The following is a 22,815-nucleotide window of genomic DNA, read 5'->3' as shown; positions in this document are numbered from 1 at the left end:
CTTAAAAACTTAAAAATACACAGAGAGACCTGACTGCTGTTGGACTGCTTTGCAAAACTGTATGTAAGGTGTAATAGTGGTTAGCTGGAGGACTGATTCAGGACTGGCACAGCATTTTGGGTGAAGGTTAGTTCATTAAGGGAATTGCTCCATATGTAGCTTTCAAATGTCAAGAGAAGCATGGGACTGATGTCTGAGTTTGGAATCCAGTCATCTGACAGCTCAAATGTTCCACTGTTTACTTTCAACAGAGATTACCCTATCTGGTTTTTCTTCCCCCACAAGGTTTTAGAAGAGAATGGAGAACAAGTGCCCTGTTACTCTGTCATGGTGAGTTTACAAGAAGTTGGTGGAGCTGAAACCAAGAACTGGACTGTTCCCAGGAAGCTCAATGAGTTTCAGAACCTACACCGCAAACTCAGTGAGGTACTAACCCTGGCTACGGGAGGGAAAAGATACAAACTGCCAAAATTTGTCAGAATGATAAAAATTTAATCTTGCCAGTTTTAATGCCAACCTTTTGGCTTTTAGCCCTTTAGAGCTAGATTTCTAGCTGCATATTTCTGGTCTCTGACAGATACTTATAAAACTTACTTATAATGTTTTACTGGGCTAACCTAATTTCAAAATGGTGTATGCTCTGCATTGTCATACAAGAGCCTGCTATAAGAATGAGGTTTTATCTCTGGCTTCTAGGAAAGTATTAGAAATGACAGCTTTTGGGGAGAGAGAAGGTTGGGATTTTTTTTCACAGTGCTTTAACTTTTGTCTGATAAGGAATAGATAATGGTGCTGTAAAGGGGAGGGGTTTAGATGTGTCAGCCCAAAATGGGAAGGGGAAGGTGTTTTCTTGTGAGGGGTGTGGAAGTGAGATTAGAGCAAAAAGGAGTCTCCATTCATTTCCATTGTGAACCACCTGTCTTCTTCTCTGCATACATCTTAATTGAGCTCTCCTTTCTCCTACGCAGTGTTTTCCGTCATTAAAGAAAGTTCAGTTGCCTTCTCTCAGCAAGCTGCCCTTCAAATCCGTAGACCAGAAATTCATGGAGAAATCCAAGAACCAGCTTAATAACTTTCTGCAGGTAAGAAAAAAAAGACAAAACCAACAGATATCTAAACAGGAGAATTGAGAGGCTGCTCCCTCTCTATTGCCTAAAGAAAGAGCTAGAACAAATAGGTCAAATGTTCGACACTATAAATATCAAAGTTGTCCAAAATGCCTGAAGTTGAGATGAGTTTAACTGATAATAAACATTCCTCTAGTGGTAAGTTAATTTAAACTTTGATTAATTAAGGAATTATAAATAATGAATCCTTTAATTACCACTTTCAGCTAAAACTCTTCACAACAAATTACTTAAAAATGAGAAACTGTTATAAAACAAGAAAGTTGTAAGATTAAAAGCTTTATTCTTACTAGTTCTAGAAATGGCTTCTTAAAGCATCTTTGTGAGATAGGGATTTTTTTTCTCACACTGTCTCTGAACTGTGTCTTAATCAGTTTTATTGGATGCCTCAACACATCTTATCTCTTAACAAGAAATATTTAATTGGTGTGTTGCTGTGTTGTGATGTGTCATTATTTTTATTTCACAGAAATTACTCTCTGATGAAAGACTCTGCCAGAGTGAAGCACTTTACGCCTTTTTGAGCCCCTCCCCAGAGCACCTCAAAGTTATTGACGTGCAAGGAAAGAAGTCATCGTTTTCACTCTCCTCATTTCTAGAACGACTTCCTGGTGATTTGTTTTCTCATCAGGAGGTAAGTGGTAGAAAAGTAATCTTCCCAAATTTAATTACTTATCCTAAGTAAGCAGGGAGAGTCATTAATATTTGAATGGCAGGCAGTATTTCCAAAGGTCATTTGTAATTTACTGTAAGTGAACAAAGAGTCAGAAGTAAGAGCTGCCTATGAATTTAAAAGATGTTTATTAATAAAACAGGTTTCCTGCCTTTTGGTACATGCATCTATATGTAAATGAAAATGTGTAAATTATCACAAATAAGCAAATTGCAGTTCATGTGGGATTGTTTATTTCTTATAGCACAATTTTCCACTTTGCGAGTTCTGGACATGCATATTTCAGAGGGGTTTGGCAGGTAAAAATAATTCTCACTTGGGAATATTCTCTTGGCAAGAACAGCTGTGTATCCTTTATAATTTCAGGACAACTTCTGAAGCAGAGGTAGTTTTGACAAAAAACTGTTGGAAAACAGTACAGGCTTACTGAGGGAATTTGCAAATGCAGGCAGGAGCCTATGTGGGCAAACCAGCTGGAGAATTTGTTATTAAGCCATAAAATCCCATTGTTTATCAAAATGCAATGAATAATAGATTAGTGACTAAACTAGCTCATTGACTGAATTGACCATAATTCCATGGCACTCTATTCTGTGTTGTTCATGTTCAGATAATGCAACATTCAGGGAGCTGTTTCTATTCACCCTTTTAGTTACATGTTATACAAAATTCATATGAAACAGTTAATTTCTTACGTGCTGTAGTTATCTGGAGTGGATGGGTCTTATGCAGGGCAATTTGAGTTTGGAGAGTGTGTACAGTTCTAGCCTTTTAATAGGAAGAAAGGTGGTCTTACATCTCAGAAATAAGAAAATCCTATATATATATATATCTTTCAAAATTATACTGTGTTTGCATTTAGATGCTGAATGCATGTGCCTCATTTCAGAGTATTAAATATAAGGAAAGTTCGAGAAGCTAGTTTCACACTTTGATAGTAGAAGTACTGGAGTTTTAAAATCCAAAGTGCTTTCACTAAAATGACTGTTAGGTAGAAGTAGCATAAAAGCATTGAAGTGTGAAGCTATTTGTATTTTGCTATTTAATTGTAATCCTCCTCAAGACAAAGCCAGACTGCATAGATATTGTATTATGCGAGTGTGTAGGAGGAAATAGTTAGGAAATACAGGAGAAGGAAAGAGAATTTTTAATATTACTGTGTGAGAGGAGAAAGAACAAATAAACAAAGCAGAAATTATGCAACTGTTACTGAAAAAAGAGCAAAAAATGCCCACAGTGTGTGGCAACAGAGGAACATAACTTCTTACCTGAGTTTAAATTTAATACTACTTATTACTTGTGGGACTAGGAGCTTAATTTTGGCTAGAGTGTATTATGCCAGGCACTGTGCAAATGCAGACAAAGACCATCCTGCTTCACATTTCTCTTCCCTCTCTTCTCCCTTCTTTTCCTTAAGCTTACACATTAGAGAAGGTAACAGAATAAAGATGGTGGGAACTGTTAGACCCTCTGAATGAGTATGTCAAACAGCTGTCCTGAAGTGAAAATAATAAAATAAAATGGAGGGAGACAGATTGTGAAGCAGTCTGGGATTAGCTCTGCTGTTTCCTGGACTCCCATGTCTTCCAGTAAGCACTTTGGATCAGCTCAGTCTTGCCCTGTTGATAGCGTCTCGGATACTTTCCTAAATGCTTAAACTGGGGTTAAATCATTTAGTACAAAGTCATAAATTAAGTCAGTTGTGTTAAACCACATGTAAATATGGTATAATTGTGTTCTTTTTTTGTAACTGAGAATTCCTGGTTTAGTTTGTATTTTGGACTTTGTAGTAGAGAATGCTCTCATTCACCTCTCTTTGCCTTTACATCTCATCTCACATTTTTCAAATATATGACAGAGCAATAATATTACTTCTTGAGTGTTGTTTCCAGGATTAGATACTGCAGCAATTTCTTTACATATACAATTCCTTGGACAGGGTTAGCTCTAGAGTGTATTTCTTAACTCTCTGGAACAAAACCAAATCAGAGCAAAAATGCAGTTGATGTCATTTGGAAAGAAGGGCTTTTAGGTTTATAAATTTACTGGACAGAAAATGCACTGTAATGTAAGAATTTACAGTTCTTGTTGCATTTTCTAAATGACACTGAATAGCAGAAAAATAAACCAGTATTAGATGATTGAATGATGAGGATGAAAGGAAGAGATAATTAATATTTCTGAAAACCAGGCTGAAGAAGAAAATTTGCACATCATTCTGACCATTCCTGATCCAGAGAGTGGGTCATTGCACCAGCCTCAGTGGAGGTCAGGTCTGCCTCTCTTTAGCTTTGCTCAAAGCACAGGTGGGCAGGGGAAGATTCAGAAAAGCAAGGGATGTGTTGGCTGCCATGAGTAATGATAGGTGTTGTAGTCCTGATCCTGGAGCAATCCACATGACAGTGAGAAACAACCTGCTATCTACCCTTCATTCTTGAATGAATGGTACTGCCAGAATCGAGGTGGTTCAACCCAGTCATCTTCTGGGAGTCTAAATCTTCTCCCTTTAGTGCCCTGAGCTTGGGTATCCTGAGGCTCAGGTCACTAACTATCACAGTACTGTGTTTCCGTACTTGTCTGTGTAGTGGCCAGTTCCCTTTCCACTGCTGGGTTTGGTCCCCAGCTTACTTCAGGGACAACTGCTTAATAATGCCTGATCCCACGGAGTGGCTTCAGCTGTGAAGGCACTGTTCTCCTGGGGAGCCAGCTACCTGCTTCTCCCTGTGCAACACCCAGATTTTCCGCTTTTTTTCCCAGCTTGTTTGCATTGCAAACAGCTCCAGCTGGCTACCTCCTCATCCTGAATGTTTTTAATGGGTGTTGTGTCAGAGGAGCCTTTGCAATCTCAAACACTGTTGAGTGCCATCTCCTGCTTGCAGCTCTCACCTGTTTCTGAGCTGTACACGACTCCCACATCACCTGCTTTCTTTTATCCAGCTTGTGTTAGTGGGGCAATATAGGCAGTAGATTCTGAAAATCTGAGCAGCACTGAGGTGCTTACTGGGGCAAGGCTGCAAGCAGAAGACACAGCAGTGATGATGATTCCAACAGTGCAGTCTCCTCATCACTTTAGTCCAATGAGAAGTTTTCCAACTCCCCCTAGTGAGGTTCCTGTTTGCCAGATCCTGCCACAGCTGCTTTTGGCTCTAATGCTGTTTTTTGAGAGGACTGGCTGTGCTCCTTCCCCAGAGCATGGCAGTAACAAAATCCATTCTGGAAGAAGACTGAGGAACTGCATCACATACCCATGCTGTCCTTCTCTTCCTAGGAAGAAACGGAAGAGGACAGTGACCTATCAGACTATGGAGAGGAGGTGGATGGGAAGAAGGACTCTCTTGCTGAGCCGTGTTTCATGCTGATTGGAGAGATTTTTGAACTGCGAGGAAGTAAGATGTAAACCTGCTCAATTGCTAATGGAACCTCTTGGCTCTGTAGGGCGCTTCCTAATTCGGATTTTTTTGCTGTTTCAATAAGTGGAAACATTCTTGCAATCTATAAGGGCCAGTTTGGAACCAAGCTATTCTTCAGTAGCTCATAACTTTGGAGCTTTCATTCAAAAGTGAAATTACAATATAAAATGGCAATAAAAATGTATCTGGTAGGGGAGAGCATTGGCACTTAATATTTTTAAATTTTTCATGAAAAAATTAGGAAAAAAGGACAGTAGCATGCTTTTTGCAAATTGGCTGTTAGATTATAGGAGATCTTGAGGAAGGAAAGATGGCTTTATTATAGAACATGTCTCTGACAAAGAAATATAATTTTAATATCTGTTTTAAGTGAATTATACATGCATTTTGTTTCTGCAATTTCTATTATAAAAATGATGCTAGAATTGTGGTATATTTAAATACTGGATTTTTCCTCCCCTTTTCATAACTGAATGATGGTAATAAAGAAAACTATTTTTGCTTCTATTTGAATGTGCAGCCACACACGATGCCCTATAAAATTATTTACAGGGTAACTATTGCAAAATGTGGCACCTTCCAAAAATGGCAGATGTATATTCCAAATATAGACTTTATTGTGATGGGGAACAGTATGAAAGAAAGATTAACCAGTAATTACTAGGAAGCACTCACTTTTGTTTCCTTTATTTGTAATGGAAAGATGACTGCTTGGTTTGAGTGAAAATGTTTTCAGAATTTTAATGGTGCTGTTGTGTGTACTTTATACTAATAGGTGTGGAAAGGGTGGGAAGTTCAAGGACGTTTGGTTTTTTTGTAGTAGAAAAAAGGGTTTTGAGTAGTTGTATTGCTCAATAAACTTGAAATATTCTTACATATAAAAATTTATAGTATAACCTAGAATGCATGTCGTGTATGCTTATATAATCTGCAAGATTTAAAAACCATATAGCAAACAGTACAAGGAATGCAATCAAGAAAAATGAAACCTCTTTACAATTAATGGAATCTTAGAAAGGGTTATAACTGCATTTACTGTAGGGGTGGTTTGTTAGAGCTTGGTGGGAGGTATGGGGAAGGTTTTGCATGTGATCATGGGTTCTGTAATAATATTAACTTGGTCATTATTTTTTATCCTTTTTTCATTGTTCTAGTGTTCAAGTGGGTCAGAAAAACATTAATTGCACTAGTACAAGTCACTTTTGGAAGAACCATCAACAAGTAAGTAGCTGTTGCTTTAACTGAACAATTATCATCAATCTGTGAAAAAAAGGCTGACAGCAGAACTGTTAAAAAATAATCTGGACATCCTGATGGATATGATCATCTGCATTTGTTTTCCACAGCTCAATCTACAACTATGTTATGTTTATTAGAGAAAACACAGATATGTGAATTGCCTTTATGTTGCCAGGTGAGGCCTGCCTGAGGCTATGAGCACACCTGTCTGTAAACACCTTTGTGTGGAAAGTTGTATCCCTGGTCAGAAACAAATTTTAGAAGTATTCTACCAGCACAGCAGGCTGTTCTTTGTCCAGTCAGTGACTAAATTTGCACATGCCAGTGTGGCTTTTAAAGCCTCTTGTGTATATTATGTAGCAGTGAATTGGACTGGTCTCAGACAGTATCCACTCTGAGTTTTACATTGATTGGTTCATTTTGTTCATACCCTGCTGATAACTGGAAAATGCCTGAAGGAGGACAGAGGGGGAGAGAATGTGTGAGCATAGCTTGCATGCAAAGCTCCTATGTGGCTTTTTACATTTAGGTTGACTTTATATTTATTGATTTTAAGGGATTTGGCTGTATGGCAGCAGTATTGACTGGAGCCTGCTCTCTACCTCAGACTCCTGGTGCTGAAGGCAATAGTGAGTGGTGCAGCCACAGGAGGAGGCTGCTGTCTCCATTTGTAATCCCTTCAGTAATGTGCTTTGTTATGTGTGAAGGAACTTACTGTGATTCTATCAAAACTGTCTGTTTTTATCCTAGCAGGCACATCTCTGCAGGCAACTAGTTTGGAGTTTGCTACAATTAGTTACCTGATTTCCCTGACTTTTCCTGGTGGAGCCTTTGTTGTGCCCATCCTTGAAATGTAGTTTTGATGTGTATTTCAATGTAGTACTTGTAATCTATAACATGTGTTTGTGGACTACATTGAAAAGCAGCCTTCTCCAGATCCAAATCAGGTATCTGGAGTGACCTAGATCCTAGAGCAGCCAGAGCTGAGTATGACCTGCTGTGAAGCCAATGAAATCAACTCAGGTATATTGGCAAAATTACGTGAAAAAGAACATCTCTTCTGCTACTTTGAGGACTAAAAAGAATGTATCTGGATAAAACATGAAAGACTAGCTCTGATGGGCTCCCTTCTTCACTTTTTTACAGGCAAATCCGTGACACTGTACACTGGATGTTCAGTGAACCAATGCTTGTTTACTACATTGGTGTGTTTCGAGATGCTTTTTGGCCAAACGGAAAGTTAGCTCCACCACCGAGAGCCAAGAGCGATGAACAAAAACAGGAGACAAAACAGAGAGCACAGCAAAAACTACTTGAAAACATTCCAGGTGAGATCACTTTGACTCTGCTTAATCACTGATTTAATAACTAGTAAGGAAACTGGTTAATCAAACTGTTTTTCTGTACAGTTCTGAATTATGGTTATTTGCATAAGTAAGGATGATTTTGGTCTTAGTCTTTGCCTCTCCTGCCTGTCTCGTAAATGGCCTGGATTCAGATTATATTGGTGGATGCAAAATCAAAATTGGATCAAAATACAAAAATGTATTTCCATGCATAATATTCACCAGGGAATGTCAGTTGATTCTCTCTCTGCTGGTTCTCTTTGAACAAACTGTGGCTCTGCTACTTGGTGGAATTACTTGCCAAACAGGGAGAGTGGCACCACCCCGATTACTTCTTCCTCTTATATTTTGAAGTTGGAGAGTGGGGGATCTACCCATGCTGTCAGTGTAGTGTGTTGTCTTTTTCTGAAAAGAGGTCTCAGGGTTAGAGTGAATGTTAGAGTGACCTGCAGCCTGGGCAGAAGATGATCCTAGATGGAGTGGTTTCTTCTCTACTTCCCTTTACCTACCCTTATCTCCCAAGCCTGGGCAGTTGCCTTTTCAGCCAGTGTGTTCCTGAGGCACCATTCTGAGGTGCTCCATCCTGTCCCACTCCCAAGACAGGAAATCCAGTTACATATTTTTGATTCCTCAGAGATCGTGTAAACCCAAAGGCACCTAACTGAAAAGAATCAAAATCATTACGTTTAGCACTTGGAAGTGCACTTAAAACATAGCTTGAATGCTTTTTCTCTGCTCCATCTGAAGAGAATGAGCTATTTTATGGCTTCACTTAGATATCTCATACCCCAGTACATTACGTAGTTTAATCAACTTCTACTGAAAAAAAAGGAGTAGGTATGCATGCAAAATATTTGTCACTTGATGTGTAAACAACCCTCCATTTACTGTCTATGTTATATACTCATCTATTTACCTAAATAGCCTTCCATGGTTGGTTTGTGGTATTGTTTGATTTTCTGTTTGTTTCTGAGCTTGGAGCCATATGTCAGGACATAGCTGAATGCGCCTTAGATTAATGATGGAGCACTGAATCACTATTTATTCTCTAATTTAATCCAAAATGTAAATAATTGACTTAGAATTCTCTTAATTGCCTTCTTGTGGGAAGTATTCTGTGTGAAGATTGAGAGGCAATTCAAGTGCTAACTTTATTATAAATGTTGTAGAAATTGTGTGTTTGTGGCTGAAGGCATGTTTAAGTGAATGGTTTAATGATGTATGAGATGAGACTTGACTCAGTGAGGTGAACTACTAAAAAGGCACTCGATGTATCATGTTAGAACACTTAAAATGTTCTGAGATGCACACACTATTATCTATTGGGTAACTTGAGAATAAGGGTACCTTTTCAAGCTCTGTTTTTAAAAGGTTGGTGAGTAGGGACTGTGTGTATCTTGTACCAAAGGCCAATGAAGTGCAGTGTCTGTTTTCCTTCCTTTATGGGTCTTTATGGTTGAACTAGATGAACTTGAATGTCTCTTCCAACCTTGATGATTGTGATTTTGGGTAGTAGAATGATGATTCTGTGATTCTGGCTAGAGGCTTTGCCTAGCATGAGTGAAACAACATAAACTGAAGTAATGTTTGTTGCAGATACTCTGCAGAATCTTGTTGGACAACAAAATGCCCGTCATGGTGTAGTGAAAGTGTTCAATGCATTGCAAGAGAGGAAGGCTAATAAGCATCTACTTTATGTGAGTAACCAGAAAAGCAGCTTCTTAACTTCACATTCTTGTTAGTTACCGAGTTACTCAGTATTAAAGCCTAGTGGGTATGTTTTTTCAGAGATTTATTTATTATCAAAATAAGTCAGATGCTCTAGGTTTGATCACTTGACTAAGTTTGAATAACAAAAGACTGTTTAACAGCAGCATTGTTTTTGTCAAAAAGTGATCCTCTACCACATGCAATATCCCTGACTTTATAAAGTGCAAACTAATTTCTTCATACAGCTTAGAAAAATAAACATAGCTTGGAGAATCCTAAAGAAGGAGAGCTCCAGCACTGGCTCATAGTTAGGACGTGACAGCCCTCCAAAAGATCCACTCCTCAACTGTTGGGACTAGTTGGAATATGCAGCTGGATCTAAGTGTAACACCTTCACAGTCAGTCAGTCTCTTCTGGCACATTCCAGACAGCAGCCTGTCACACAATCCTGCCCCAGCACTGGAGAGAAGGTGTGTGCCCTAGTGCTTGCTTATGATGCTATGGAGTCTTTGACAGAACAGCACCAGTTTGTAGTGGGTGGGATATCCCCATCTGAATGGAGCTGCCCTTAACACTTGCCTCCTTTCAGCCTTAAGACATTCCCCATGTTTATCTGTAGGGCATGTGCTAACTTTGGGATGAAAAAGCAGTAGTTGCACAAATGATGAATGTAATCAAACTTATGTGCTTCTGTTATTTGTGATTATTTAAAAATGACAGAAAGGAAGAAGAAATTCTCATTTGCTTGGCACCTGCGTCATCTTAACTTTTTTCTGTTTTTCAGGTTTTGCTGGAACTGCTGCTAACTGAACTGTGTCCTGAGCTGAGAGCTCATTTAGAGCAGCTTAATGCCACTTAGGTTTGAATCTGCACAATTGGACCACTAGAGAAATGTCTATGTTCAAGAATAGACATGAAACTTATTTTCCTCTTTTCCATAGAGGGCTGAGGACTATGATTATTTTTAGCATTTTTCTTTCCTCTTGAGTTTTTTGTGAAGTAAACCGACTTGAAAAGATCTGATGCTGTCGTAGGGTAGACAAAAAAAATGCTGTATAGCTGCCAATTTTTATTTAAATTGTTCTATTTGACTACTCCTCTGTTTCAAATATAGATTGAAAAATAAATGTTCATATATGCCGAAAGAAACCAGAAGATATTTTAAACATTTATGGAAAGAAATTTTGCTTATAGTGGTAAACTAATGAATGTTGTACAGTTCTAATCTCCTCACTGAGGATCTGAGCATTCCTTTTTTTTCTTGTGTATTGAAAAAGCCTTGTTGTGCAATACTACATGTAAAGCTATTGTGAAAATTTTATCAATTTTGGTTTTACCAAAGATTTCCTGTCGTTTGAAGCATTTGTAAGCAATAAATATCACAACTGGATTGCAGCACTTGATAATGAGGCTGTACTGACAACGGATCAATGAGTTTGACAGCACTAGTTTCATAAGAAATATCTACATTGCTTTGAAGTCTGTGTCAAAATTATGTATTGTAAACTGGTATGTCCTAACAGAATGCCTGTGTTAAATGTTAGTTCAAAGATTAGTGCTTATGAATTGCTTCTATGAATGATCAAGTAGACATTTAATTAAACCATTCTGATAACTTCCCTGATATTATTCAGGGCTGTTTTATTCAAATGCCCCAATTTCAAATAACCTTCAAATCTTTCCCTTATTTTATACAAGGAAAGAAAACTGTCTTCAGTTGTTGTTTCTTTTTTCAAATTTATGTAAAAATATGTAAATATGATGTTAATGCACATCTAAATAATTAAACATCATCAAAAATCCCTAGCTGATACTCATTACTGTCTTTTCAATTTGGTACAGTTGTGCTCTTAGAAAAACTACTTGCAGTTATGACTGGCTGTCTTGTAAGGCACATACAGTCCGTATGATCTGTTTAAATCAACATTTTTAGTAACATCTAGCCTTCTCTTCCAACAGTTTCAGAAAAGTTTTCAAGTCGTGGCACAGTCCTAAGAAAGAAGGCAAATTCTGCATTTACAAAGCTTCATGAGTAAACAGGCATTTAGGAACATACAAGTGTACCATAGCAATCAGTAAGTTTCCTAGTGGCTTATACAAGTATCTTTTGATACAAGATCCAGCTTGACATTGCTCAGACACACATACTCCTAGCCAAAAGACTTCCAACTATTTCTAATACAGAGGCAGTGTGAATGCAATATGAAGGATTGAGGAAAACAGGCCTTGTCCTGAGGATGTATACTGAGTATTTCCATACTAATGTTTGGGGCTTTTTTTCCACAGTTCTGTAAGTAGTATTTATTAGTTTTAGAAGGTGGTATGGTTTGAACTGTAAAGCTTGGTGTTCTGCTGGACAGTTTCCAACTTTGAGTCTCTGCAATCCAAAAGTAAAATGTATAAAGACTCTTAAGTAAATCTAGATGCTTTAGAAAGTATGTGGAAGAAAGTACAAGTACCACTAACAAGCTTTAAAAATGGCCATGGTCTGTGATTGGGCTGTCTGTGAAAATGAAACGAGTTTGGGTTCAAGCTTTTTGGAATATTAAAATTTAAATATTATATATGCAAAAAGGGAACAACCATCTTTATTTGGTTTTGTTTTGATTCATGTGCTATGTAGCATTATGACATGAAGAAAATACATCTGTTCCAGTGAAATGTCCTTAATAAACCTTTAAGTCTTCAATATGATTTTTAACAAAATCTGTCTTGGCTTAATCTGAGTTAAAGAGAGTGTACGATTTTTATTTTTCTTTATTTTAGATAAAATGAATCAGTGAATTGCTTTAAATAATAATTTATAGAAAACTGAAAAGTAAGCAGTAAGTGATGAACAGTCTATAATTGCGGGATATTAATGATGGTTTATTTTAAGGAATATATTTATACAGCAGGCACAGTTAAAAGAAACATTAAATTCTCCCAAGATTAGCTGCCAATTCAAGGTGAGAAGCAACAGCAGGATCCAAATGGCATGCCTTTAAAAACAAAGAATATCAGAGTTCTAGTTTATAGCTACAATAAAATGGTATTTTATATTGATAACATTAATAAGTCTTTAAGTGTCAAAAAATCTGAGGCAGTCAACTTACTAAAGTATTGAAGAGCTAACATATTTGAAGTTGAATCCTTTTTCTGATGCTACATAATAATAAAAAAATTAGTATTTAAAAGCAGTATACTAGACTATAGTGTTAGTCTTGGGTTTATTTTTTTTAATCAACAGATTAATTTTCTAGAGGCCATTATTAGTATTTTTTTCTCAAGCTTATTTTTCATCAATCATACTCCAAATTCAGAACTTTGAAAAAAATGTAACTGATATTTTTCCCCACGTGTATATTGAACAGAAAAGGCAGCAGATCCTCAGCTATCACAGAAAATGTAAATATAAAAGTAAGCATGAGAACCACTTATGGCAAATTTAAGTATCATTAGTAAAGGTTGTAATTGTTACAGAATCTAAAGTATATGGAAAAGTTGTGATTTTTCAGTTGTGAGAGAACGACAGAAAACAAACAATTTTGGGATAAAATTATTCAAATTGTTTAGCTAATTTATTTTGCAAGTTACCAAGCTCTTTGCTGTGGTGATTACCATAGATTTGTTGTTGTTGTTGGTTATATTGCTTGCTTAAGCAAGTGGGCAGATAGCATCCTTTCAGGGCTGTTTTTAGTACTTTTCAGTACACTTCTATCACTCTGCATTTTCCTGCAAAGACTTCTTTTTTTAACATAGTGTTGGAGTCCTTAATGAAAGAGGAAGTTTAGACTAGACTCAGATTCAAGGTATGACTCCATTTCACAAGACATAAACTAGTCTGTAAGACTTTATCAACTTACTTTAGAATAGTATTTCTCAGAAGCCTGCTGGTCTTTCTCTGTGCCTCGGCCAAGCTGCAGGCATCTAGCCAAGTAGAAAGCAGCCATAGCAGCCCCCTTGGCCACATATGTTGGATGACAGTCGGTTATCTTGGCTAGCATGTTGATGTCATCATTTTCTGTAGCCCTGTTGTGGAATTTAGAGCATTATGTTAGATAATGCTAGTTAGTTCAAGCAATAATTAATGTTGACCATATATGACTTTGACAATGCCTCCTTTCTGTCTACATTATTATCCAAAATAAGCTGAAATTTACATGTATTCAGCATTTTACGAGGATTCTTCTATTTTGTATTTGAATTTGTTAGTCTTATTTGAATATTGTGATATTGAACAGCAAACAAGTATATAAGTTTTGAAGTCACTTTCACTGTAGTTATACTAGTTATAAAAGGCAACACATTTTGTGCTAATTGTTCCTATCAAATTATTTTATGGAAATTATATGTGGAAGAAAGGCAAAGTTCTTATTTCAGGTAGTATTTCATGCAGCACTTATTTCATCTTACTTCTCCACATGAGCAACCTCATATAGTGGAAAATGTCCCTGCCCATAGCACAGAGGCTGAACTAGATGATCTCTAAAGAGCCAACCCAAACCATTCTGTGATTCTATGATTCTAAAATTTCCAGTTCTTACAAGGATATTGGCAAATCACAGTAATCTGAAAATTTTGGACATATTGAGAGCCTCCGGTTATAAAACTCTGTTAGGAAAACCACTTATCGCTGCCTCAGCTCAAGTGTTTCCTTTCTTCTGCATGCTGGCTGTCATCTTAGTTTCAGCATGTTTTTGCTAAGAACCATTTTAAGAATCAGAGGGACAAAGTGAATGTTGTTATGACTATAATTATCTAGTATAATCTCTATAATATTAGAGAATGCTATACCTAAGTGGGAATTGATTTTTGTTTGTTGTCTTAAAACAGTACCCTCAAGCTCCATATCCTTTCCAGGTACCAAACAGTAATTATATGTTTCTTTACACATCATTTTAGCTGTGTCAAAGTCGCAGACTTGACAGAAGAAGGAAAAGTGCAGGTAATTTCAGTTAATAGTTACTTCCTATAAATCAGTGTTTATGAAAGATTGTTCTCAATGACCCTCTGCACCCTCTGTGCCTGCTAGATCACTTGGATGTGTTGAGAATGATGTTCATCCACCTAATTTGGTCCCATTAACAAATACAGTAACATAACTGTTCTTAGTTAGCAAGAACATTCAAATAAAACAACAGTAACATATTATCTCTTGTTATTCCTGATACATAACATTTCCCCCTTCCTTTCCAAAAGATAATCTACAGAATGCTGATGCAAATAATGATATCCAGTCAAATCAGGAAAAAATTCTATTTCAGCACAGCTGACCTCAAGAACATACCATAGCAATTGGTAAGTGCAACGGTGTAGGATAACTAAATTATTTGAAGTGAAGTGTCAGTAGGTGATGTAGTCTCCAAATACTAGGTAAGATTATACTGTACGTAGTCACATAATGTTTTATGTATTTATATAATGTAACAAATGTAGTTGCTATGAACATAGAAGAACAAATTTTAGCAGAAAAGGTATTGGTGCTTGAACTACCCAGGCATTAGATGCAAGAAGAATACAGCAGCTCCCAGGACATTCATGAAGCTCCTGGAACAGAGCAGTGGAGTACTGCTGCCTCAACCAAATGTCAGATGTGCCAATCAGGAATGAGGGAGGCACTGCTTGACTTGACACTTGCAAATCAAGAAAATCTGCTTTGTAGGATCTCAGTGGGTGATAGCCTTGGGTGCAGTGATCACAATATTGAGGATCTGGGATCTTGCTGAGCACTCTCAGGGTCAGTACTAACACAAAGGTATTAGGTTTCAGAGTAGTAAACTTCAGCTCACAACACAGTTGGGAGGGTCTCCATAGGAAGCTTTCATGGAGAATAAAGGAGCTAGTGAGTGCTGGAAAATTTTCAAGAATGCTCTCCTGGAAGCACAATGAACTGTTTGTTCATCACCTTTGAAGGGAAGGAAAGCAGGTGGAGCAAGAGACCCCCTTGGCTTAACTCCAAGTTTCTGAGCCTGCTCAAAACCAAGGGAGAAGCACACCAATAATGGAAAAGCAGGTAAAGGGTGGATTCACTGGCCTTGCACACTTTTAAGATTCATCTGGACAGGGTGCTGGACCATTGTGTCTAGACTGTGCTTTTGCCAAGAAAGGTTGCAGATCCCTTCCAGCCTGGGGGTTCTTTGACACTATGGCTGTAGGGGATAAAGGGAATGGAGAAGGCAGGAGCCTAGAGGTGACAGTGGATAAGGGAGGCAGGATTGCACATGGGCCTCTGCTTTGGATTCTAGTTCAAGGCTGTTTCGGTTTATAGGATCAGATAGAAAAGTTCAATTATATTGAATAATTGAGAACCTTATAGTATTAATTTTGTCATTGGATATTCTGTTGTTAAAGATGTTTTGCAATTCATTATCACAAACATTTCTTGAGTTCAAAAGACAAGATCATCATCTTATTAATAATTTAAATCTGTTTTATGTGGTCTTGCATGAAGAAACCTAATGAAAAATAAAACAAAAATTACCTTTTGGCTACTGCAGCAGCTTTTGAGTAAAATTTTCTAGTGTAATAGTATTCCACAAGATGACCTTGAGCATAGATGTTTCCAAGTTCTGCTGCTTTTCTCAAATGCTCCAAAGCAGCTTCAGTGTTTTGACGTGTACCTTGTCCATTGAGATACATAACACCAAGTGCTCCCTGTGATTCCAGATTTCCATTGTTACATGCTTCTGAATGCCAGAAAAAGGCCTAAAAAGGAGGCACAAAGTTGGAGTATATATTTACCTAGCTGATTTTCTTGTATACTGTTTCCATAAAAGCTTTTACACCAACCATCCTGTAAGAAGTGCTTATACATAAAGGAAAGAAGAATCCTTCTAAGGCTTTTAAACCTGCTTCATTTACTGTCAGAGCTGTCAATCAGTGTTACCTGCTTGAATTAGGAAGGTTACCAAAGCTGACAAAACTTTAATCCATTTTATCATTCTTTCTTATACTCTCACTAAAAAAAAAAAAATAAAAATAAAATCTTAGCTAGCAGTGTCAAGTAAATCAAAATGAGGAATTTGGGCCATCTGTTCACACAGGCTTAAATGGATGATGGTGTTTAACTACTCAAAATACAACTTTCAGAGTCAAATATACCACCGTACTATTTCTCTGAAATAAAACATTAGTTGTGATTAATTTTTATTCCAAAAGGTACAAGTGGACTTTACCTTCTTCAGATCTTTTAGAATTGGCAAAGAATAAAACATTCCTAAAGTACTCTGGGCCTTTACACTTGCTTTTGGATTTCCATCGTCCGCAGCAATAAGCCACAACCTAAGAAAATGGGGACAACAAAGTTTAAGAAACACACAATCTTATTTCCCAGGAAAATCACAGACTGCCCTTACCTTTCAGCCTCTTCAGTTGAATGTTTAACACCACACCCTTCGTAATACGCCCTGCCAAGATTATATGCAGCTGCAAACTTCAAGTGTCTTGCTTCTGGAGAATCAGAGTTGAGTATTTTATTCATGTATTCCACTCCCCTTTCCTAAAATTGAGCCATTTAAGTTATTATGTTCAGACTGTGAAGAGAATGAAATATATAACCTGAGAATGCACTAACTTCTGCAGGACAGGTAATTTTTTCCCCTTGGAAGAAAGTCTGAGGCATACTGGCAGGACAGCTTGGAAAACAGTGTCATTCCAAAGTAGAACTGATCTTTGGTTATTAGACAGCCCCTCAGTTTTTGACCCCAGCATATTTTTATTGTGAAACGTTTCCTCATAAATGTTCATCTGATAATATATTACTCTTCTTCACTGACAAAAATTTTCCCAAAAGTATTATCGTGCTTACGTAAATTAATATCACATCCTACACTGGTAACATTTTCAATTTCAGAATTCTGAGAACTTTTTGTTATTGCATAATGTATCTGAAAGCATAAAACAACCCTAACAAGAAGGCAAAATGATACGTAGTACACTTTCAAGTCCTGCATTTAAAATACCTTAGACTCATAAAGGACAAAAACTAATGGTGTTAAATAAGCAGATGGAGAACATTGCATATGAGCAACTGGTCCTCAGAGGTACTTTAGAAATAAGATTTACACTGTTAAGATGTAGCATGGACATCCTGTTTAAATACACTAGAAACAGTCCTATATAAAAGGTTTTGCTTTTGTTCAGCTTTCATACTTTAATACACAAGAAAGAAACTTTGTTAGAATGTTTATTTGCAAGTAAACAAATGTGGAAATTATGCAGGCATGCAGAAAAAATAAACCACCTCTAAAATCCAATCAGAATGTTTTCAGTTCTGCTGGCAATGCTGTAAGCACCAGACAGGAGTCCCATTTGTTAATATACTCTTTGGTTCTTTTTTTTTTTTTGCCTTCTGTCTTACAATCTACCCTTTTTTTCCTACTGCTTGTATTCTTTCCTCATGCCATTTTAAGATGATCTTCACCAACAAATTAACTCTCCTTATTGTAGCAAATAATTCCTTTCTTTTCCTTTTTTGTAATATAATTCTTCAGTTTGAATTCTTCAAATTCTTGCAATGTAATTTTCATACATCTAATTTAAATATATTATTGGCAACCATTGGCAGAAGCACAATCATCTCTGGCATTTGTGCTAAAAGAATAGAAAGTACCTTTAAAATATCTTTGTGTCAGAGACCTTATGCTTTGAAATACAATAGTTTGATTTCTATTTTGACTCACTTTATTTTCATCTACATTAATTGCTTATTAAAAAATTAAAAAATAAAACCAATTTTTCAACATAGCTTCCACATGAAGTCCAACCAAGCCCTTGAAAGTTAATTTTAAAATAGAAATTACTGTATTTTTTATTCCTATCTTATTATAATAATTTTGAGAACTTCCTCAACCCAGGGCCCTTGCTCTTTAATGATGCTCTGTAAACATCTGCACTTTATGAAACTAACTCTAAATGAAAAAGCTGTTAATTTTAAACCAAATAATCATGCAGAAAAAGAACCTCCTAGTAATTATCACCTAATATTAGGAGAAAAATAAAAAGTGTGCAGCTAAATTACTCACAGGGTCTTTTTTAGTGCCAAGTCCATCATAATACATTACACCAAGCTGATACATTGCTTGAAAATCTGTATCCTTGATTTTTTCAAATTGCTTTAATGCTTCTTCATACAAGCCCTGGGAAATAGAAAACAAACAATAATTCTATGATATATACAGCCTTACTATTTTTCAACCTGGAGTATTTCTCTCATGAATGAAGAACAAAAAATTGCAAGCACAGAACTGGCAGAAAACAGAGTAAGTTAACAACCACAAGAAAGTTGGGTAAGCAAACGCCATTCTGACAAACCATGGGACTGATTTGCACTGTACCACTGCTGCCCTGTAAACAGGACTGAATCTGTGCACGTCACACTGGAAAATACCTGACTCAGCGTTTGTAATACATTCTTTTCTGTCTTCCTGAACTAAGTTCTAGTTTTCACAGGCAGCTGAGGTTTAAGTTCACCTGCTGGCCAGTCCTAACTCTGTTCCCTAGTTTCAAAGACTTGCATGACCAATTTTAGCTGAAGTGGGTAGGGACAGGGATCTTGAAAACAGTACGTTTCAACAAGTTCTAGTTCTTAGGTGGGGAACAAAGATTGAAAGCCGTGTCTTGGTCAGGGCTCACTCTCACTTTAATTGAAAATAAAGTGTGTTGTATTTGGGCAGTCAGCTGCCAAAAAACCCAACCTGGCTTGGAAGTCAGCTATAAGGATAGGCTGCTGCTTACTTATCTGGTCCTTAGGAGACCTGTGAGAGAACTGGAAGACCTCTCTCGATGCTTGGGGAAAGCGTAGGAAAAGCTTATTTAGGGGGAACACCTGGTGATTTAATGGGATTAACACAGGCATAGGGCACGATGAAATGGTGTTGAAAACTGCTTTATAATATTTACTTAAAGGAGGGAAAGCACAACCTGTTCATAGTATCGCTGTCCATCCAGAAAAGGTGCTGGAGGATCTCCACCTGTCTCACCCACCAGCGTCTCCTTTGCCAACAGCGACTCACGGGAGCGGCTCTCTGCTGAGAAAGAGACACGTTTGGGTTTGTCCCCTAGGAGATGGCACCTGTGTAAACACAGTCAAAGTCTGAAGCTGGCTGGTCCCCTTTTAAAAATGTTCTTCAAAAGACTAAGATGAAAGAGAAGGCTCTATTATAAAACGGAAAAGTTGAGTGAGACAGCCCGAAGGAAACGTCCAGTGAAGAGAGCCTGACCCTTGTGCAGGCCAAGAGCTGAAACCCGGCCCTGCACAAAGCGGGGCCTGCGGGCCGGAGCCGGGCCGGGCGGGAGCGGTACCGGGCAGGGCAGCGGTACCGGGCAGGGGAGCGGTACCCGGCACGGCAGCGGTACCTGGCAGGGCAGCGTCCCGCGGCAGGCGCTGGCAGCGCAGCGCCATCCAGCAGCGCCGGCCGAGGTCCCCGGGCAGGCCCCCGCCCGACGGCGGCTCGGCCCGGGCTCTGCGGGCCCGGCTGGCCCGGGGACGGCCGCAAGGGAGCGCGGCCCTCGCTGCTGCCGAGCTCCGGGATGGGCCCCTGCCGCTGTGCCCGGCCCGTGCCGGCTCCCGGCACTCCATGGCCGGGCCCTGGCAGGAGGAGCACTGGGAATGCACGGACGGCATGTCCCGCTGGGCCCCGCTCCGCCCCGGCCGTTGCCCGGTGCCCAGTGTCGGTGAGCGACAGCACGGGCTGAGTGAGGGCTGGGCACACACCGGGTCTTCTGCTGCCGCCCCTCCTGTGGGGAATTAAATGCCCAAAATGCTCTGCAGAACACGACTGTAGGCAAAAGGAGTAGAAACTCCCAATGGAATTCAGAGCAAAAGGCACCAGGCCATGACTTCAGGCTAGCAGGCCTTCACCACTTCAATGATCAGAACATGTTTGTTGTGATGTAGTTTGTTTTGCCCATATAGATATTAAAAAACTTAAAAGGATAATTGAGGGGAAATGCTGTTGGAAGTTTCTCCTGGAATGTAAAGCATTGCTTCCACTTCCATTGATTGCTTCTGGCTGCCTCTCTTACATAAAGGGAGTAACATCAAAATGTGTGAGAGTGCTTTCAAAATAATCTTTAGCTGCGTTCCCAGTTTTTCCAGATGGTTATCATCCTTCCATTTTTGGCAGTGTGATCTGTCTCTATAGCAACAGGGACAGAGGCAACAATCAAAACAGGAGAGTGATGACTACAGATTTGTGTGGTTAAAGCTGTGGGCTCAACGTGATGTTTTCCAGCAGTCCCAAGTGACTTTAAGTACCAGGAAACTCCTAAAATTAATCCTGATTCATTTTGTGTAGATGATACAACCAAAGAAATCTGCAGGAAAATAAACTTTTTAAAATATTAATTAAATAAATTGATTACTTGATTTAACAAGCAGAGTAAAGAACAGTCTGTGAAAGCAGCAATACCCCTCAGCAAATTAACAGTGGGCTGCATGGCTGCCTTTGATGAAGAAGGGTGTGAGATTCACCAGCACACCTTGGTTTATCTAACTGCTTACACATTTATTAAAACCATTTTTCCAATTTAGTTCTGTCGATGCCTATGCAAGAGGTGTGATCTGACACACAAAGCACAGAGGACTTTTTCCTAAGTTATGTTCCAGAACAGCTGTAGCCAGGAATCCTTGTCCTTACCTGGCACTGGGGGCTGCCCCATACAAAACAGATGAGAATCCTTGCTTGTGTGTTTATACCAGTACAAGTACCGATTATTCAAAAGCAGAAGAGTTTTACAGGCACTAATGAGGTGTGCAAAATGTGACCTGAAGCTCAAGAACTAATTAGTAGCAGGAATTTGAAGAGTTTTGGCTGGCCAGATGCAGATGCACGTGTAAGGTAGCTAGGCTGCAAAGATGATACTCCTCGGTGCAGCTTGAAACCTCGGAATTGCTGAGGTAATGTAGGGAGGGATGATCTTCAAAACAAAACCCAAAATAAAACACTAAAACAAGAACAAACAAAAACAACAAAAAACCCAGCAAAACCCAAAACACAACCTCTTGGGCAATGCAAAATATTTAGTCTTAAGCTAATTCTGGCTATGTGTGTTTTCAAAAGAGCCTTTAAAGTTGTATAAACAATGACTGTAGATTTCTGGCATCTGTGCAAAGGTATTTCATCCCTAACAAAGCATAATTAGAAGTGTAGGAATTTTATTTGCTTGTTAACTAATTTGCTTGACTAGCTGTTCAGGGGAAAACCCAATACAACGTTTTGTAATTACACAAGTGTATTTCTTTCCATATATAAGAGAAGTGAAAACCGTCACTGAAATAAATCTGCTCAACTGATCACTGCTCATCTACCTGGACTTCTGTGCCTTTAAAAACTGTACTGTGTATGCTCATATTCCACTAAAATAATTTATATTAGCTTTCCTGAAGGAGAAGCAGAAGGTGATTTCATCATGTTTGTGAATTCATTTCAGAACTATGTATGCCCCAAAGGAACATTGTTAGGCTTCTTCTTGCCTATCTCTGTTTATTAAAACCATGCCATTATTATTTATTTTTCAAACACCCGACATTCAATTATTTTTTAAAGTGATGGTAGTGATTATGAGGAACTTCCATAACAAACATGTAGGTATTTGACACAGAAGGAAATACCGTAAGGCTAAGGGAACAGAAGTGTGCACCTTGAACACTCACCCTCTCTAGGATACTTCAAGCTCATCTAAGTGTCAATCGAAGTTCTGCTTTGGCGAATGTATTTTGAGCAGAGATGTATTTAACAGGTGCCTGTGCCCAGATCCGCCACTGGCAGTTCTAATCCCGCTCAGAGTGGTGATGAACCTGCTGTATGTGCTGTGTGTGCTGAAGGGGAGGGCTGAGCTGGTTTCCAGCGTGGCAGGTCTGCCCACTCTCCCTGGCCTAGTGGCAGATCTTGGGCAGGACAATGGCACCGATTTCTTTTTACTGACTTCAGCTTTTTATTTCCTTTGGCGGGGGGGGGGGGGGGGGGGGGGGCGGTGTCTCAATAAATTCTCTCTTGTTTTCTTTCCTACATCCAAGTCTGCCTTGGTCCATCCTTCCCAGACAGGCGTTAAGGTCCTCTGGCAGCAGCACTGCGGAGGCAGCCCTGGCAGGACGGCCGAGCCAACACCGGGCCGCGCTCAGGGCCCGGCGGCAGCGGAGCTTCCCGCGAGGCCGCTCCCGGTGCCGGGCTGCCCGGGGCTCCCAAGGGCGCTGCCGCGGCCGCGAGTGTGTGCGGGACGTGCCGGGCGGCCCCGCGCCCCATGGCGGCCCCCCCGCCAGCCCCGGCCCGGCCGCGGCCCCGCGCTGCCCCCGGGGCGGCCAATGCGCGGCGCCTGCCGCTGCTACG

The 22,815-nt window shown here is 39.1% G+C and overlaps 2 protein-coding genes across 3 annotated transcripts in view; one reads left to right on the top strand and one right to left on the bottom strand.

Annotated features, from left to right (window-relative positions):
• Nucleotides 1-12,205, top strand: part of SNX25 (sorting nexin 25) — an 80,658-nt gene extending 68,453 nt beyond the window's left edge. The window contains exons 12-19 of the mRNA XM_083861822.1: nucleotides 286-426; nucleotides 969-1,082; nucleotides 1,597-1,761; nucleotides 5,069-5,186; nucleotides 6,365-6,431; nucleotides 7,596-7,777; nucleotides 9,392-9,492; nucleotides 10,290-12,205. Coding sequence (XP_083717948.1) covers nucleotides 286-426; nucleotides 969-1,082; nucleotides 1,597-1,761; nucleotides 5,069-5,186; nucleotides 6,365-6,431; nucleotides 7,596-7,777; nucleotides 9,392-9,492; nucleotides 10,290-10,364 — 963 coding nt within the window. The 3' untranslated portion in view covers nucleotides 10,365-12,205. The remainder of the gene's footprint in view (nucleotides 1-285; nucleotides 427-968; nucleotides 1,083-1,596; nucleotides 1,762-5,068; nucleotides 5,187-6,364; nucleotides 6,432-7,595; nucleotides 7,778-9,391; nucleotides 9,493-10,289) is intronic.
• Nucleotides 12,206-12,330: 125 nt separating this feature from the next.
• On the bottom strand, nucleotides 12,331-22,245 carry LRP2BP (LRP2 binding protein). Of its 2 annotated transcripts, XM_083862202.1 has the most exons (8): nucleotides 19,826-19,850; nucleotides 19,409-19,512; nucleotides 18,511-18,624; nucleotides 16,843-16,985; nucleotides 16,663-16,768; nucleotides 15,969-16,192; nucleotides 13,351-13,516; nucleotides 12,331-12,486 (listed from the first exon to the last, which is right to left on the bottom strand). In XM_083862202.1, the coding sequence occupies exons 3-8, from the start codon at nucleotides 18,562-18,564 to the stop codon at nucleotides 12,421-12,423; spliced, it is 759 nt and encodes a 252-aa protein (XP_083718328.1). In that variant the 5' UTR covers nucleotides 18,565-18,624; nucleotides 19,409-19,512; nucleotides 19,826-19,850; the 3' UTR covers nucleotides 12,331-12,420. The 2 variants fall into 2 exon arrangements, with proteins under 2 accessions (XP_083718328.1, XP_083718327.1); XM_083862201.1 differs by lacking the exons at nucleotides 19,409-19,512; nucleotides 19,826-19,850 and adding an exon at nucleotides 22,143-22,245.
• Between the last annotated feature and the right edge of the window lie 570 nt (nucleotides 22,246-22,815).

The sequence above is a fragment of the Zosterops lateralis genome, assembly GCF_965231275.1.
Source record: "Zosterops lateralis genome assembly, chromosome: 5".
Classification (NCBI taxonomy): domain Eukaryota; kingdom Metazoa; phylum Chordata; class Aves; order Passeriformes; family Zosteropidae; genus Zosterops; species Zosterops lateralis.
This window is presented reverse-complemented; position numbering and strand designations above follow the sequence as displayed.

Bases quoted from the DNA above. Each gene is read 5' to 3' on its own strand.
- LRP2BP (XM_083862201.1), bottom strand. From the start codon at position 18,564: ATGTATCAGCTTGGTGTAATGTATTATGATGGACTTGGCACTAAAAAA. The intron at 16,193-16,662 runs GTAAAGTCCACT...CCTCCTTTTTAG, and splicing joins TTCTAAAAGATCTGAAGAAG to GCCTTTTTCTGGCATTCAGA. The intron at 13,517-15,968 runs GTAATTTTTGTT...ATTCCACAACAG, and splicing joins GCTGCTGCAGTAGCCAAAAG to GGCTACAGAAAATGATGACA.